The sequence below is a fragment of the Acinonyx jubatus genome, chromosome A2, assembly GCF_027475565.1.
Source record: "Acinonyx jubatus isolate Ajub_Pintada_27869175 chromosome A2, VMU_Ajub_asm_v1.0, whole genome shotgun sequence".
In the NCBI taxonomy this organism is placed as follows: Eukaryota; Metazoa; Chordata; class Mammalia; order Carnivora; family Felidae; genus Acinonyx; species Acinonyx jubatus.
The window spans coordinates 79721959-79740808 of record NC_069383.1 but is presented as its reverse complement, the minus strand read 5'-3'; the positions used below and the strand labels follow the sequence as shown (position 1 = coordinate 79740808).

General features: G+C 34.8%; 1 protein-coding gene across 2 annotated transcripts in view; it reads right to left on the bottom strand.

Annotated features, from left to right (window-relative positions):
- Nucleotides 1–18850, bottom strand: part of SEMA3A (semaphorin 3A) — a 209683-nt gene that overhangs the window by 26119 nt on the left and 164714 nt on the right. For both annotated transcript variants that reach the window (XR_008296879.1, XM_015068616.3), the window contains exons 11-14: nt 18224–18443; nt 14968–15059; nt 5533–5574; nt 664–821 (exon numbers count right to left, since the gene is read on the bottom strand). Coding sequence is in view for 1 of the 2 variants with exons in the window: in XM_015068616.3 (XP_014924102.1) it covers nt 664–821; nt 5533–5574; nt 14968–15059; nt 18224–18443 (512 nt within the window). In the remaining variant the exon portion in view is untranslated. The remainder of the gene's footprint in view (nt 1–663; nt 822–5532; nt 5575–14967; nt 15060–18223; nt 18444–18850) is intronic.

The following is an 18850-nucleotide window of genomic DNA, read 5'->3' as shown; positions in this document are numbered from 1 at the left end:
AAATTTGGGGGGAGTCAAATAAATATATATTTGGGGCTAAAGAAAGACATAATTTGATGCTAATTAATCATTATACAAAAATGTGTTACCTTTAAAACTAGGAAAATTTTTTGACTTTAAAGTTGAATCCCTGTGTACTAGGAGGCTAAAAGTAAATAAATTATTTTTGTTGCAAATTTTCCATTCATCCAAACAGAAACTGCCTTATGAAAATCTAAAACCAGGATAGAATGTTGCTAGATAGAAAAAGAAGAGCATTTTTGGAGCACAGCATTTTGGCCAAAAGGCACAAGGTCCAGTGTAGATTCTGATTGACTTCCTCTGTGGTTTTGGCCCTCCCTTTTCCGCCTGTATAAAATGAAGTTGCAAAACTTTCTAATTTCCAAGTGTCAACATTCAAGGATAGTATTGTAATGTTTTAGATTTCCCTCAGTAATTTATTAAAACCATACGTTCCCTTATATTTAGTACCCAGCTATAATTATACACATTCTTCTGACTGTTTTAACTATGTAAGGGGAAGAAACCCCAAAACTCCTCTAATTCATCAGAATTATGTGACACTCTTCATTCATCAGAAAAATGTGATGTACTTATATGCAGAAAGCTGTTAAAAATGGAATCAGGTAAGAAAAGTGTATTTATCTCTAATACTTCTCCTACCTCTTTGCAGTGGGAAAATAGCGAGAGCATGAAGAGCCATCCCAGGCACAGTAAGGGTCTCGGGCAAGGCAGCACTCTGCACACGCTTTCCCGTAAATATCGCATCGGTGTAGAGGGAGCTGGGCAACCCCCGTGGTGGAACCAATATAGAGTTGTTGCTGTGGAGAGAGTTTACTGTGATGACAAAACGATCCTGTTTTTTAAAATCTTTTTTCTTAAAAAAAAAAGTTTACCCACATACATCAAGAAGACATTTTTACTAGTGGGTTTTAAAAAAATCCCATTATTGGCAATTTTGTCATTATTGGCCTGGCAGATAATATGACCATTTTAAAAAGATCAAGATCAAAATCTCCATACTTGACTCAAACAGGTGTATTTTAAAGTATAAAACCAAGGGAAGACAGTAATGGTTATATATCAATTATATTTCAATAAAAATAAAAATTTAAGTAAGACACTGAATAATATAAGTTTCAAACGTCCAGGGTTTTGTCCTTAGAAAGTTTGTTTTTACTTTTACTGTTTCTAATTTTGATTAGTCAGTATATTTACAATGCCATGTATTCTGGTTGGTGTTGACCCAGGGGTCATTTGACTCTTCTGACTCTTGGGTGCTGCTATTACATTGCTTGTGATGTAGTCTGCCCTTCTATAAGAAGGGGTATGGCAAGGTTTTTGTGCTTGCATTTGTGAGAATTTTCACTGGTCAGCTGTCTTGTCCTTGCACAATCTCCAGGACGATTACTTTAAACAAAACTACTAAATTGCTTCTCATTGGAAAGATCATCAAATGGGCAATATCAAGTGCACTCTGGCTGGTGCAGTGAACTTCAACAGAAAGCTCAGGGGCTACGGCAAAAGTGCTATACTGGGCATCAAGGTGGCTGGATTCTAGATCTTGCTTATAGTAATTCTCTGTGTAATCCTGAGCCATTCCTCTCATTTTTCTAAGACTTAACTTCCTTATTCACAAAATTGGCATATTTAACTAGATCTTTAAAGTATACGTCCAGATCAGACATTCTACAATGTCATTGTGCTCAGTGAATTTACAATTACCAAATGAAGTAAAATACACAGAAAAACTTTCTGGTAGCAACTAATTCAGGATTTCAGCACAATTTTTAAAGTGCCTTTAACAAAGTTTACCCAATGTAGCACTTAAAAAAATGTTGCAAATGTATGTACATACAAAATAAAATACAAATAAGATTGTTTTGTGATTTCTCCACATTTTACTGTAATCAGTATTATAGCTCGCTTTTATTGCACTAAAGGACTGAATGATTATTGTAAGCCTTAAATAAAAGTTGTATAAATACTGATTCATGTAACAGTACACATGGAAAAGACCTCAAAAGTGTATTTTAATTTCCCCACTACATAAAGGAAAAAGATGTTACACAAAAGCTGGTCTCTGAAACATGGTAAGCTCTTTTAATATTACACATTTCCTGGGGCGCCTGGGTGGCTCAGTCAGTTGAGCGACTGACTTCGGCTCAGGTCATGATTTCACGGTTTGTGAGTTCGAGCCCCACGTCAGGCTCTGTGCTGACAGCTGTGAGCCTGGAGCCTGCTTCAGATTCTGTGTCTCCCTCCCTCTCTGCCTCTCCCCCACTCATGCTCTGTCTCTGTTTCAGAAATAAACATTAAAAAAATTTTTTTAAATATTACAAATTTCCTGATAGCAATGGATATAATTAAAATTGCATTTACAAAGGACATTCAAAGATGAACCACACATATAAATAAACATAAACTGAATGAAGATTGATATATCTACCAGAATCTATGAAGTGACTAGGGTTATAAAAAGTGCTTACATAGAAAATAATTCTGTGCTTAAAGCTAACCAACTAACTTATATCTTAACAAAAGATAGGGGAGTAAGAGGGAGAATGTAATACAATAAAAACTAAACCATTATTAAAACCGTTATGCTGATGCATATTGCTTCTTCCCTTCCAGTAGTGAAGACAATTTGTATCAATATTCTAGTACAGGATAGCGTAGAGAATACAGTATATACTGTGGATGCTCAACTTTTTTTTTTTAATGTTTGTTTTATTTCTGACAGGAAGAGAGACAGAGCATGAGCAGGGGAGGGGCAGAGACAGAGGGAGACACATGTCTGAAGCAGGCTCCAGGCTCTGAGCTGTCAGCACAGAGCCGGACGCGGGGCTCGAACCCACAGACGGGGTGAGATCATGACCTGAGCCAAAGTAGAATGCTCAACCGACTGAGCCCCCCAGGCGCCCCTGGATGCTCAACTTCTTATTATACTCATCTTTTATTATTGCACTGAAAGATCCTACAAACCATGGCTAATTAAGAAGCAGTAGTTGAAGTCCTTGGGAGGAAAAGATGAAGTATTGTTAAGTTTTTTGATTAGAAAAAATTAGATTGATTTGTACTTCTCTTAAAGCATCTACAGAGACAGCATGTGACAACAGTTGACCATGATTTGAAAAATATGGACAAAGAACTTAACTAACGGAAGGCACTTCTTTTCCCTTCCTGTCCTTTATATCTCTCTTCCAAAATCATTGAAAAACAAAACAAAACAAAACAAAAAACCAAACAGACTTAGATTGTATTGAAGGCAAGCAATCTCAAATCAATTAAAAAAATGAATAAACTTGTAACATTTCAGCAATTAAATTAGTTAAAATGGAGCAGCAATATCCACAAGCTTGATTGGCACTGGTGAATGTGGACTTGCTGACCCCTGTACTGTGGTCGGAACTATTTAAAAAGCTACTGATTAAGTTGGGCATATCAAATCAAAAGGTCTCTATGTTTGGTCAATAGCTCTTAAGGAGCATAAGCAAATTCATACTTGCAAAATTTTAAGATTATGACATTTGATTTGGAAAGGAGTTATTATGTAAATAACAGTATCTAAATCTGTCATATCCCTTTAGGAGAAAACCAGAGAAATAACACATGGGAAGAAGAGAAAACCAAAAATTACTGTAATGAAAACTTCAAGTGTGGTAAAATGCCCAAAATTAAGTACAACTTGAGTCTCATTTTCATTTTACAAGTATTCTGCTGTACTATTAAAGAACTGCAAAATTAATCACGCTATCTAAGCGAAATATAGAGGAGGCCTGCAGGCCCCAGTGAGCATAATCCAGTCACTAGCAAGTACCCTGATGTGCTTTTTCTGCCCAATTTAACAACACCACAGGCTTTCTCACTATCCTCCTTAACAAGTTTCGGGTCATAAGCAGGCGATGAATCTATTTATCCAGAAAATTGGTTGCAACACTGCTTGCCCCTCTTGAAACTACTGGCTCACTTTTAAAGTTTCTGTGAGCATGAGTAAAACTGATTCACATCTGAATGCAATCAAACTTCCAATAATCGAAAATGAAGGCTAGGAATACTCTTCTTGTATCATGGTATTTTAAACACAGTATTTTTGGTGTTTTAGGGGTGTGTGTGTGTGTGTGTGTGTGTGTGTGTGAAATGTGTTGCATTTAATAGGCAATTCTTAAAGTACTTAAAAAATACTTAAATAAAAAGAAATATTTTATAAAATTATAGGTAGTATAATTAAGATCAGCTATGAAGCCAAGTAGAGAACAAATAAATAATTGAAAAAATCATTAAATTAAGAATATCCCAATCTAGCTTCCATTCTGGAAATCCCCGGATTTCCTTGCCAACATTTGACAGTTTTGAGATTGCAAGAACAGGTGAACACATACTTGTGAAGTGTAAGATAACAGTATCAGGTCAATAATATCTGCACTCTGAGTTTCTCTAAATATCTCAGAGATTATCAATCTATTTTGATATGTAAGTGTGGAAAGGATATACGCTGAGTTTTAATGGCACAGTATTTTAGTGTCTTGTAAAAGGGATAATACACAGAGATAAAACATGTAAATGATTCAGGACTAAGATTATCTGAATGATTCTCATATTTAACAATTTTGTATACAGGTTTTCAGAACAGTCAGTGAAGGACTTCCTACTCCATTCTAGCTTTTTCTGCTAGGTTATTTAATAATTAATTTCAACCCAGTATCCAAGTCTTTTTTGTTTTTCTGTTTGTGTATGTGTGTGTTTTGTTTGTTTTTGTTTTTTTGAAGTTACCAATGATACACTGAATAGAAAGGCTATGCGACATCTATGGGGGAAAGATAATTTATTAGAAGTTAAAATTATATTTGTTTTTGTACATATAATTTAGCATTAGAAGTCATTTGTGTTTCTTAAGTGTCTTGCCAAAGCATTCATTCAATGTGAATGCAAAGACTATTAACATGCTACCCTTAACTTCTGAATTCATGGAGTTTAATAACATCATTTGGCAGTGAGTGTTTTGGTGTTTTCCTTTTATATGTAGCCAAACTAAATGTTTTTTCTAGCACACAATACTGCTGAAAAAATAAAATGAACTTTTGAGTTAAGATCCTGCAAACATATACAGTCCGGTGCATCAACTTATTAGTTTGTAAAATGTATTTGTTTATACATGCAGATTAAATTAAATTATAAACTTATTTATAGCCTGAAATATCCACCAATGCCATTTTTAAGGATAGATTAAAATAATTATTAAGCAAATTATATTATAATCCCCCAAAAGTAAATGCTATAAATGAAAATTTGCAACAAATAATGATCTAAAGAAATATATTTATAGGAATGTGAGAAGGGTCAAAATCATGGGACAACGAAAATTATCTTTCATTTTCATTCTACTAGCTTATTGTAAGCTTTCTTTCTTTTCTCTTTTTTGCAACTATTGTTAATAAATCTGTAAAATGTGCTGAAGCATAAATGTTTATCTATTTGAAACACAAAATTAACAAAATATAGAATATTGACTGTAATACGTAACAATAGTACCTGCTTAGTGGAAAGCTCCATTGCTGAAATAGTAGTTGGCTCCTGAAGAAGAGAAAGAAAATGTGAACTGCTTGGTCAACTGGAAAAGTCATTTATTAATATTAATTAACATAGAACACCAACATTAGCTCTCAGAGAGTTCACTCCAGTGCCTACAAGAAGCAATATAATTGGGAAATAAGATACATGAAGGAAACGGCAAAGATGAACATTAAATGTATGGACCAGACAACATGGGCATGTTAATGTCCTCCAGTCTAAGATTATCAGTAACATACTCGTAGTTGATCAAGTTGGGTTACTGCTCACTGCAGTAAGGGAAACTACAGGACTGCCCAGCAAGAGAGTATTAGAAAGGACGCCTATGTCTTGGGCACTTGTTAGTTGATTTGAGGGACAACTCAAGGAAGTGGGGTTTGCTCTACATGGGATGCTGCAGAGAGCACAGGTAACAGTATGATTAGGTCTCTTTGTACATCTTATTTAGGAGGAAGGAAAAACAGAATGAAGCTAGAGCAGTACTTAATGAAGAAGTAACAATTACTCATATAAGCAGGATAGGGGGATATTTGATCATTTTTTGTGGTTTGGGAAATGGTTACACTCTGATCTATTTTCAGACGTGATTACAGAATAGTCTTGCTTTTTTCTTGATTCATCACGGTTTCAGAGTAGCCCTGTAGGATGCTGGTGTTCTGTGAGAATGTATATGCTCACATGGAGAACACTGGCCTGTGAGTGCCAGGCCAGCTCCTAATAACACCACTGACAAGCTGATAGTATTAGGCATTTCCAGCTGTCAACGACTGTGAGAGCTCAGGTAGAATAAGATTATTTTATTATTATCAAAATGACTGCTTATTTAAAAAAAAACTTTTTTTTAACATTTATTTTTTCAAACTGACTGCTTATTGTATGAAGGCCTACACTGTACATTTTTGTCAGAGCACAAGATCTCTTCAATTTCTATCAACAGGCTAATCTAGAAAAATGATAACTAGGGAAGTATTGACCACCAATATATTTGTTAAGTGTTCTACTGAAGCCTATCATGAACACAGATAATTACTATAAAAAATAACTTTCTTTGGTTAACTTAGACCACCAACAACCTATTCACCTGAACGTAATTGCTTATATTCTCTCTGATTTACTTTCATTGAACTGTACTCCATCGTATCTTTCATCAATGACAAACTAAACACTAAGAACGCTATTGCTTAGGGGTTTCAGAGGTGGCTGATGAGAAAGAAAAAAGAGGCACAGGTGGGAGAATAATCTTAAAAGGCCTCACTAGGTAGGACCCTGAACAAAGTGTAAAGAGTTGGATTCTGATGCCAAACTGCATAGACTCAAATAGTAACGCAAACCTGGCCAAAAGTTTGATAGCAGGGGATGTATGTAACCTCTTTGTAATTCAGTTTTCGCCTCTGAAAAATGAGTATAAGGGTATCTTCCTTGTAGGATTGAAGAAAAGGTTAAATGAGTTAATAAATGTAAAGTACTTTACAAATGTGCTTGGCGCACAGTGTTTATTCAAATTTCTCCCTCATTCCTTCTGTCTCTCTTTTATACACACACACACAGGCACACACACACTGCTCATATTCTTTATTTGCTTTGGTTTTTTCCCTTGTGCTTATCACAATCTGGAAATATATATATACATACAACATTTACGTGTATATAAATATTATGTATATAACATATATATGATATAAATATAACATTTATCTTGTGTCTTATGAATTTCCTGTCACACCTGAAAGCAGTTTTGAGGTAAATTCTTATCTGTAGGTAGGGGGTAGGAGTGAGGAGTTAAGGTTTAAGAAGAAGGAGAAAAAGTCAAAAAAAGATGTGTTATGGAAGTTACCACTGAGAGAAAATCTGAGGACAATAGACAATTACTCTCAAAATTGTCCACTGAGATTTATACCAAGAAAACAACTGATTCATTCCATTACTCATTAGATGCCCATGGGGGTGTTAAATCTCCCATACTTCCAGTTGTGACTCCTGTCCTTTTGCCTGGTGTCAGAGAAGTCCTGGGGCACACAGTGAGGCTGTGTTGGAGGTAGGAATAGCAGGATATAAGGAGGGACAGGGGAGGCATCTCATTTCTTTTTCTAGTTTGTCTCCACAACTCACCCCTCACTACCCCCTGCCCCTCACTGGAATTTAGGACAGGGTTTTGGTTGTTTCACTCACTGCCACATTCCTAGCACCTGGGATTGTTTCTGGTATTTGTAAGTTCTCAATAAAATCTGTTAAATGAATGAATGAATGAGTTAGTGAATGAATAAATGAATAAATGCTCTACTAAATTCTCCAGTTCCTTTCTATCTCTTCCACTTTCCCCAGTACATTCTGTTCCTTCCACTTAATTTGTCTGAAATAAAGACAGGCATCTTTTAAAAAGGTCTTTCCTTAATCTTTTAAGTTAAGCTGAAAAATCTTTCAAAATATGTATTGTGTTGCTCATGTCCCATTCAGTGTTACTGATTTCTCAGCACACTGAGGCTATCCCCTCCCCTGGGGAGGTGGCCTATGATTCTTAGAAGCAGAAATCACTAATGAGCTGTATTAGTGAATGAACACTTTCAGTCTATATTATTATTACTGGACTTTTTTTGTTTGACATGGCACTATTGACCGCTCATTTCTTTTTGACTGCTTCCTCTATTAAATTTCATTATGCCTTGGAACTCTCTCTCTCTCTTTTTTTTTTTTTTTTTTAAGAGCGAGAGAGCATGAGCAAAGTGGCAGCAAAGTGGGAAGACGGGCAGAGGGAACAGAGGGAAAGAGAGAGAATCTTAAGCAGATTCCAGGCTCAGCTCAGAGCTGGATGGATGTGGGGCTTGATCCCCCAAACCTGGGATCATGACCTGAGATGAAATGCAGAGTTGACACCCAACCCACTGAGCCACCCAGGAGCCCAATGCGTGACAGCTCCACTATTTATTCTTAGCCTTTTTCACAGTCTTCTCGTCCATCAGCCATTCCTCATCTGTTTGCCTTCCCTTGCCTGCTCCCTTCCACTCTCCTTTGGATGCTACATTCTTTTCCTGGTAGCTCATCCACTCTTGTGGTTTTAATTACCCCCTCTATGCTACAGAATTGCAGATTTTCACTTCAAACTCAGATATCTAAACTGATCACAGGATATTCCTACCAAATTTAAGACAACTTGCCAGCGACACAAATGAAACAAATGACTTAGGATATAAATTAACAATTTAGAGATTTCCCATTATTTCCCATTTCCATGGCATAAATTAGTGAAATTAAAAATAAGAACTTTCTATAGGATTATCAGTCATAAAGACAGCTATGATGTCTTGGCATACCCACCAATTTTTTCTTTGCAGAGATATCTTTAAAATTTGGTACCATCAAATCACAAAAATCAAGGGGACAATTCATCACAGATTTTCAGCTTTAAAAGACAAAATTGCCTACTGTATTTAGGTCTGTATAGTATTGGAATCAATGAACCCAAACAGACAATTTGAAGGAGTTAGGAAAATTTTCCACAGCAACTTCTTCCATTCCAACAGTTTCACATGAGAAATAGTTATGTACTTATGTAAGTAGCTAACTTCACGTAGACTTTCATGAAATAAATTTTACAGCCAAAGTGCAAGGAAAGTGCTTTTGGGATAGAGAATTAATGCTAGTATAATTGAAGTGAAAGTTAGCTATGTCTAGTTTCTTGTAAAAACCTAAGTGCAACTATGTAATGGTGAACCTGATTAACATTTAGGCATTTCATGATCACTGACAAAAAAAATTAAACATCTATAAGTAGATGAAAATAAATTATTTGATACACAAATTGTAAAACAAAACAAACTGTAATACACAACCAAACTCTATTGTACCATATTATGATTTCAAAACTCTTAAATTAAGATCCTAGGATCTCTTAATTAAAATAATTTTATTTATTTTTTAGGCCAGGAAATTAATAACAGTTTGGAATAGAATGTGCTATTTGCTGTACGCTGTTGAATTTTAATAGACAATATATTAAGATGACATCCATTTAAATAAGCTATATTTCTTTTTCTGAGAAAGAGCTGGTGGTGAATATGACTTCCATTTAAAACAGATGTAGCTTCATAAGCATTTTTTCATGAAACTGGTTTCAATTGCAAAGTTAATTAGTGTTCAAGTAAAAATGAAATTAAAAACTTAGCATCTTTTCAAGATTTTCTATGACTCTAATTTACTCTATTTTACTTTTTTTTATTTTTTATTTTGCAGATATTTTAATCCAGTCCTTATTAAACTTTCTCACTTGCAGAGCTTTTCAACCTGCTGATCCCAGGAGAATCTGACATAACTCCCTGGAGGCTAAAGCATGCGGACGCTCCTTCAGAATGAGTTAATAGACTAGGTTTTGGAAAGCATCAATTATGTTTTACATTTGAATGAAAATTAAACTCTTTCATTTGTTAGCTCAGCTGTTCATGGAACATTGCATAAATTGAGTTTAAAATGCATGCGTTATCAATGTAACTACCTTGCAATCCTTTGCAGTCAATAGGACTATAAATAAAACCCGTGGTGCTAAATGCACTGCCTCTTGATGTAACACTCCTCTGTCAAAAAGTAAAACTTTCCTTGCAGGAAAGAAGATCCCATACTGAGTAAACTGAAAATCAGCAAATGTCTAGGTTTACAACTTTTGAATATAGAGAGGGAGACACAGTTTGAAACAGGCTCCAGGCTCTGAGATGTCAGCACAGAGCCTGACGCGGGGCTCGAACTCACGGACTGTGAGATCATGACCTGAGCCGAAGTCGGACGCTTAACCGACTGAGCCACCCAGGCGCCCCTTTCAAGAATGTTAAAGAGATTTTAATTTGTAGAATTAGTTAACAATAGCTATTGTTAATACCTTACTAGTAATATTAATTTACTAGTAAAATTAATTTTTAAAAAACTTTAAAAATTTGAGATTCAGGCTTGTTTGACTTTATTTTTTTTTTAAACTTTTTTAACGTTTATTTATTTTTGGGACAGAGAGAGACAGAACATGAATGGGGGAGGGGCAGAGAGAGAGGGAGACACAGAATCGGAAACAGGCTCCAGGCTCAGAGCCATCAGCTCAGAGCCTGACGCGGGGCTCAAACTCACGGACCACGAGATCGTGACCTGGCTGAAGTCGGACGCTTAACCGACTGCGCCACCCAGGCGCCCCAAGGCTTGCTTGACTTTAATCAAGTTGTTCAGAATCACATAGTAAGTATGGTCCAAATACACATTTATGATTCCAAGTAATATTTGGAATTAAGTTTGCATCTTAGTACTTCTATACCATTTTGAATATGTAACGGCAATTTAAAATCATTTCTCAAGTCTTATACCAATGCCAATTTTATTTCACCTCGTATTACCTATTAAAATTTTATTCCAAAATGGAAATTTTTATTACTGAGGGATATTTTTCTTTCTATACTCTGATTGGGATTTTATTTCACCCAGAATAAAAAAAAAAAAAAAAGTATCTTGGATATAACTGAAACCACTGAAATGTTCTGTGATTAGCTAGGGTGTTTTCCTAAAACCAATTTCAAGATGGCAAAGGATACAGTACTGGCTTTAATTCAGGCTTTTATATGAAGTTTGGTTATTCAGCGTAGCAAGGACACATAATGAATATGGCCTCCTAGAGATGATATTTTGGTAAAATTAACTTGTTGGTTGACATTAAAATCCAAGAGTATCAGATACTAACATGAGTCTAAATTTGTTCCTCATCTATTTACTTTGTCAAAATACTGCTTTGCTCAGCTTAACACTTTTTAATTTTATTTTATATTAAATGGAATGACATGTAAGGCTTAAATAGAAATATAGAAACTGTAACATATCTCTGCTTGTTTCACTGTATATAGCAATTGCTTTAATGTGTTGTGTTTTTTTTCCTCCCACTACTACAAAATTAAACAAAGTTTGACAGTGAAATATTCCAATTGCTAGACCATAATATATGTATGAACTCTGCCTGATAGAGTAGAATGTTAAAAGTAAACATTTCTCTAAACTCTGCCCAAATATGTTTTGTCTACTTGAGTGCCAAAGAAATAATAATGACAATAATGCATAGCATAGAATATGGGAGAGAACTGGGACATTTATCTATGGAAGGAGATGTGTCCCAGGTTGCAATCTTTTTACAAAATCGTAAACTCACAAAAAAATCACTTCCATACCAGCATAATATTACCTACTTATATCTGTTACAGAATGATTAGTAACCTTTCTGATGATATCTTAAAAACCACAAAAGTGTCACTCAGTAGTTATCATAGGTTTAATTCAGTTACATATTTCCCTGGAAACTGAAAGATATTAAAATCTAATAGATATTAAATATTTGTGAGTGTAAGATTGTTGGCTTTCAACCTTTTAAGATTTTGTTACATCATTTAACAGATTAGCTTACATTAACACCTTTTTAAACTAGAATTTTAGTAATGTACTAAAGAACATAGCTGAGATGTGAAATGCAGACTTAAAATCCTAGAGGCACAGGTAATAAAATATACAACAACTAAAGGGAAACTCACAAAGGAACCATGGCAAATACAAAAGTAAGAGTTTCTGGAATTAATAAAGATATTTTTAAGCTAACATAGTATTTCAGTATCTCCTATAACTTCATTTGTGATATAAATTTCTAAATATAGAGAGTTGGTAAAAATTTTTTCTTTCCGCCAGAGAATTCTATGGGATATAATCAATGGGATAACTTGCTGCTATTTCCGGTCTGTTTTCCACATATTCTGGCACCTCACTTTAAGTATGGGCTCCCTGAGGAATACCACAAATCTTTAATTTCTCATAGTTCATTTTCTCACCAATACTGATTAATGGAGTATTACTCAGTGATCAAAAAGAATGAAATTTTGCCATTTGCAACAACATGGATGGAACTAGAAAGTATTTTGCTAAGCACAATAAGTCAGTCAGAGAAAGATAAGTTATAGTATGATTTCATTTACATGTGGAATTTAAGCAACAAGACAGAGGAACATAGGGGAAGGGAAGGAAAAATAAGATAAAAACAGCGAGGGAGGCAAACCGTAAGAGACTCTTAAATACAGAGAACAAACTCAGGGTTGCTGGTGGGGTGTTGGGGGGAGATGGGCTAAATGGGTGATGGGCATTAAGGAGGGCACTTGTTGGGGTGAGCACTGGGTGTTATACGTAAGTGATGAGTCATTCAATTCTACTCTTGAAACCATTATTACACTATATGTTAACAAACTTGGATTTTAATAAAAAAAAATACTGATTCCTTCATTTAATAGATGCTGGTTGAAAACATATTTTAGGCTCCAGAGACACAACAATTGTGTGCTATTGAACACAAGACAGCATGCTGCTTATTCACCTCTTAGTGCTTGTAATTTGGTAAACATAGATGGACTCTATGTTGTTAATACAGTACATTTGGATAAATGTATTTTTGAATTCATAGGCTAGTGCATCAATGTATAAATACTGAAACCGAAAGAGGAACAAGTTTGTGATTAGTGAACAAGAGTGATTAGTCATTACTCTATAAGAGACATAAAATAAGGCCAAAATATATGATTTTAAAAGTCAGAATAGGACTGTGATGATTTTTATTATTTTCAAGACTTAACCCAAAAATTAATAGAAAAGTCTCCTGGAAATGTGGCTTACTTTCAATGTAAAATAATAAGCATGAATAATACTCTAAAACAATAAACATGTATTAGTAAAATTTTGAGCATGGTACCTGGCAGTACCCTGGATGCTTTATGTAAGGGTTCTCTAATTCTTCTAGCTTCCTTGTTTTATTTTGTATTCTGACAAAGACAGAGGGCACAAGTGAGTGAGGGGTGGGGCGGGGGGGGGGTGCAGAGAGAGAGAGAGAATCCCACAAGGGACAGAGAGAGAGAGAGAAGTGGGCTCACCCAAAGCGGGCATGAGCTCACCTGAAAGAGGGCATGACCTCACCCGAAGCGGGGCTCATGTGCAGATGAAGCGAGGCTCGAGCTCACCCTATGCAGGTCTCAAACTTACAAACGGTGACATCATGACCTGAGCCAAAATCAGATTCCTAGCTTCCTTGTGAAGCAGGTATTAAATCAGCCATTTCACTGATGGGGAAGCTCAAAGAGCCCATACACGTGTTTCCAAAAAATGCTATGTACATGTGACTGAACAGCCTAAAGTCCTTCCACCAGAACACTGTTTTGTTGTTATTATAGGATACCTATGTCTTGATTCACCAGTGATTTGTTTCAGTGCTAATCATAATTTTAATTATGTGAATATATATTAAGAACTTGCCATATTCTACTTTCTCTTCAAAATGTTACTGCATAGTGAGCAAGAACCCTACCGGGTTAAACAAAATGGTCTAGAAATATGGGGCTACGAAAAGTCTTAGGAAGTCTTTGCTCACAATTAAAATATTTAAGACAAGTGACACATTTAGAGTATCTGGAACACCTGGAGACTAAATAAGATAATTTTAAGTTGTGAGACTAGATCCAATGTTTTCTCATTTTTTGTCATCTAATTCCACTTTATTTTGCCATTATCAATGTCTCAATGTTTGCATTATTCTTTTATAAAAAACTGAAATAACACTTCTTATAGGCATCTATTTCCCTGTCAAAATTCATAAATAATTCATATCAAGGTGTGCTTAGATTTACACTCTCCCCTATTAGCACGTTATCTGAAAGAAACAACAGGCATTGTGGTGTATGTTGTATTACTTCAGTTCTCTGTTCTCACTTCAACCCATATTCTGCTGCCTCTACCCCCAGTCCTATATAAATTTACCCGGGCCGTCCATGATCCTGGACAAAGGAACAAGTATCTATACATTCCTCAAGTGCGTAGACTAGGAACCCGTAACAAATTTGTCACCGGTGATCTAAACACCTCAAACTTTTTTTGCTAACAAATTATTTCTTTAAGAAAATATGATAAAACAATTCATGAATAAGCCAAAAAAAATGACTGCAATGTCTTCATTCCCCTATCATTCTGAGTGTATTTTTCTCTTAATACACTCATGGAAGTTACCTATCATTCCAGTTATATCCTAAAGCATGAAAGAGGAGACTGGGGGGGTGGGGGGCAGGGAGCAACATGAGTTTATTCAGTGAGGTAACCTACATAAATAGTGTAAAATGTAAATCACATATTTTATTATTGAGAAAACAAAATATGAGCCAAGAATATATTTCTTTACATTTTTAGATTTAACTAGCATTGAAAGTTTCAAGGTTTATTTTGACTAGTGTCTGGCTTTCTAATTGACAAGCTAATTAGAAGGGTATGCTAGACTACTTGTCCATACCAAGTTCAGTGTGCAGCTGTCCTGGGGGAAAGACATACAAGTGAACTTGTTGACACTTGAAATTAAGCAGCACTCACCCGAAAAACTGTCATTTCTTCCAGCAGAACTTCTTCTAAATCATGCCAAGTTTCCTTAGGAATTGAAACTACTTTAAGAACGGTCCCAACATCTTTGAAAGAAAGTGGAGGAGGAGAACACAGTTTAAATAGATCTGAACAAAGGTGAATGTTCATGAATGGAAATAGTATTTGACCAGAAAGTACATTTTGACCTCAGTCTTCCTTTTGTTTTTTGGGTTTTTTTTTTGTTACAGCACTGGTAAAATATATATTCAAATGCATTACATGCAACTAGATAAAGTGTGAACATAGCTGTGCAATGAAAATAGCTGAATTTTCAGAAATATATGAAGCTTTGAGGATGGTTTTATCCTGAACTTGCAAAATTAAATGTATATATGTGTATATATACACATATATATATACACACACATACACACACACACACACACACACACACACACATACTAATCACTAGGTTGAATTATATATTTTTAAATTTTTAATCTCTATTGTCAGGTGTCTCAGGAAAAAAAAAACTAAAAAAAAATAATGCCAGTTGATATAGCAAGTTTTTCCACTTTTGTTGTGAAATCTGGGACTACCTGTGAAGATTTAATACAGATGCAAAATGCAAGGAATGTTGTCCAGCAAGAGAAGTAGTGAAGCCTCAGAACCTGCTGCTCATCCCCCAGGCACCTGGAAGCCTGTAGTACTTATAGGCCCCTAAAGACAGCTCAATGACCATTAAGTGATGAATGACAATAACTTGATTTCACAAAATAAACACCTTGGATTACTTGCTCTGGTAGTTGCTCAATACTGATTAATCAACTTTGGTTAACAAACTGGTCTGATTAATGTCTTGAATAATCAATTTTAGAGTATTAAAGAAATTTAAATTCCAGAGCATATATCATAAAAACTATTAAACTGAATACATTGTATAGAGATTTAAAGGATTGTTTATTCTAATTTTCATTGTGAAAAGACAAGTTGTTTCAAGGAAAAGAGCTGTCACTTTTACCCTAAATTGTGTTTAGAAGATATTATTTTTCCAGTATGGACTCTTCAACATTCCAGTTCTGATCAGCTGATCAATTGTTTTTAGCTTCAACTGGCTCATTTTAATCAAGTTCAACTGACTCATTATTTGAAAAGAAGAATCATACCAGTAAAGAATAAGCCACACCAGAAAAATCATTTACTGTATTCAGTGAATAACCATGGATAGCCATTTTCGGGGCATCAATATGATGTGCTATGTGAGATAAGAAAAGTTGCTAGTGAGGAAAAAAAAAGAAGAAGAAAGAAAGAAAAATTGCTAGTGTATCCCTTGTAAAGTGAAAAAAGTGCCCTCTGTTAAGAGGTTACTTTTATGTTTATAGGACTTTAGACTACTCATAACACCAAAGATTAAAGGTAAATTAGGTTAATCTACTCAGTGCCTCTGATGGGTTTCCAGTATCCAAACATAACTTTATCTGTGTTCCAGATCTAGTTTTACTGAGTAGTATTTCAAACAATTTCACACAAATTGAATCAGATTACTCAACTAGGATCAATACACTGTGATGTGCAACCCAGTTAAAAGATAAAATTACTATAATCAATTTACTTTGTTGACAGATGACCCTGGTCTGTACTGACCAATAGCCATCCACATCTTCAGACATTCAACATTCTCATGAAATTGGTCCCTTTAAAGATAGCCTGTGTCCAAAAGGAATTAAAAACTCATGATTGGATTTCTTTGGTCAAATAGCCGGAAGCAAGCTTTTGCTTCATTGACAGTGAGTGAGGGACTTCTCAACATGTTTAGGCCAGAGGTGAAAAAAAAGGTAAGTGTGACATTATTGAATAAACTTAATTACTCTGTAGATAGATCTAATTATACTTTGACATTAAATGGTAAACTAATATTTACTGAAGACAAATCCTATCAACTTACAGTTTCTAAAGATTTATATAACCAGAAGTTGATACTTGGAATTCACTGACTTTTATCAAACTTGGAGTCTCTTTGGGATTCTACAATTTGGTAAATGTTCTCACTCATAAAAGTAGACTGCACTCTATTGCTCAGAACCTGACACTGTTACACCTGAAAATACAAGTATTTCACAATTTCATTATAAGACTTTAAGTCTTTAAGGCACTTACCACACAGTTGCCATTCCCCTGTAGTTAATTAATTTTTTTTTTCTGTTTCTCACCAAGGGAATATACATGCTATTATACAAGGTTTCAGTGGAGCAGTCACTCTGCTTCCCACTGATTTATGTCAGTTAACAATGCTAATGGAGACTAGGAATTTATTGCCTTGGAATCTGACCCTAAATAGCAAGTTTCAGGTTTGTAACTGGTGCTTTCAAAATAGTATTAATAAAGAGAGTAGGGGGAAAATATGTCATAATACAATGGGATTCATTCTGAAAATATATATGCAAAAAGTTTGTTTCTAATCATGGAGTTAGTAAAAATGTATTGTTAAATTTCTGTAGAAATGAACCTAAAATTTATCTGATGATTCTTATGGTCCATTTTGTTCTTCAACTGATGAAATTTTTATTTGGTTTTGTTTTCTCCCATTGTATGGGAAAAACACTAAACAAATTTTATTGCCAAAATTTATTTTGTACAAGATTTCCACCCTATGATACTTTTTTTTAAATTTTTGTTTATTTTTGAGACAGAGAGAGAGCATGAATGGGGGAGGGTCAGAGAGAGAGAGACACACAAAATCCGAAGCAGGCTCCAGGCTCTGAACTGTCAACACAGAGCCCGACGCAGGGCTCGAACTCACGGACTGTGAGATCATGACCTGAGCCGAAATCAGACGCTTAACGGACTGAGCCACCCAGGCGCCCCATGATAATTTTAAAGTTAGGTAATTTTGCACCAATATAGCCCAGAAACATTATCGAATGTCTTGGGAGTTTTAGGCATGGTTTGAAAATACATCTTTGTTCTAAAAAGTCAATGGACAGAAAAGAGTTATGATTCACTTCTAGACATCGTTTACCTAATCATTAGCCTTACTTGATTGCATTCATCAACTTTTGATTGAAAAGGAGATTTTGTTTAAATTAATATACCTCAAATTATTACTTTTTAATAACGCATTGTCATGGTGGATGTTCAGGTTTTTTAGTCATTTATTAAAGATTAACTCTATCTTGACAGCGACTCTAAAAACTTCCCTCAGTTCTTAGTTTACTCAGTAAATTAACGGTCTACAAGGAAATTCAGGGCTAAAATTAAAAACATTTACCTGTTCCAATAAACATAACATCATACTGGCCATCTTCTGCATCCACTCGATCTACCACAATTTGTGTAAACTGATAATTGACATCTGTTTTGATCATTATTGGGCGGTTATTAATAGGAAACACTGGATTGTACATAGCTGGGTGACTTCTTGCAAATGTTATAACATCATCAGGAAGGTCTTTTGTAGAGTCAAATCCACCAAATGTTTTACTGGGACACTATTAAGATAAAAAGAAGAATAGCTTTTGATTAAAATATAATGAATATAATTACAAATTATATAATAATTTGTAACCTCAATGGTCATAAACTAAATCTAACCTGTCATTATTTCTTTAAAATTAAGTAACTGATAAACTAAAAAATAATATTACTTAAATTAATAGATGTAATATAGAGTATTTTTTTCCTAAACGTAATTTAAGTCTCAATGGGATTTAGTTGTGTCACCATTTTTTACCTAAAACTACAAATGCATCTAATGAATTCAGTGTATGGGAGTCTGATGCTCTATTAGTGGCAACTAATATATTCTACTGATAGGATAAAGTATTTGGAATAAGAAATGAAATATGTTACAACTAAATCCAATTAATAATCAGATTAGAGAATCTCAGAAAAATTT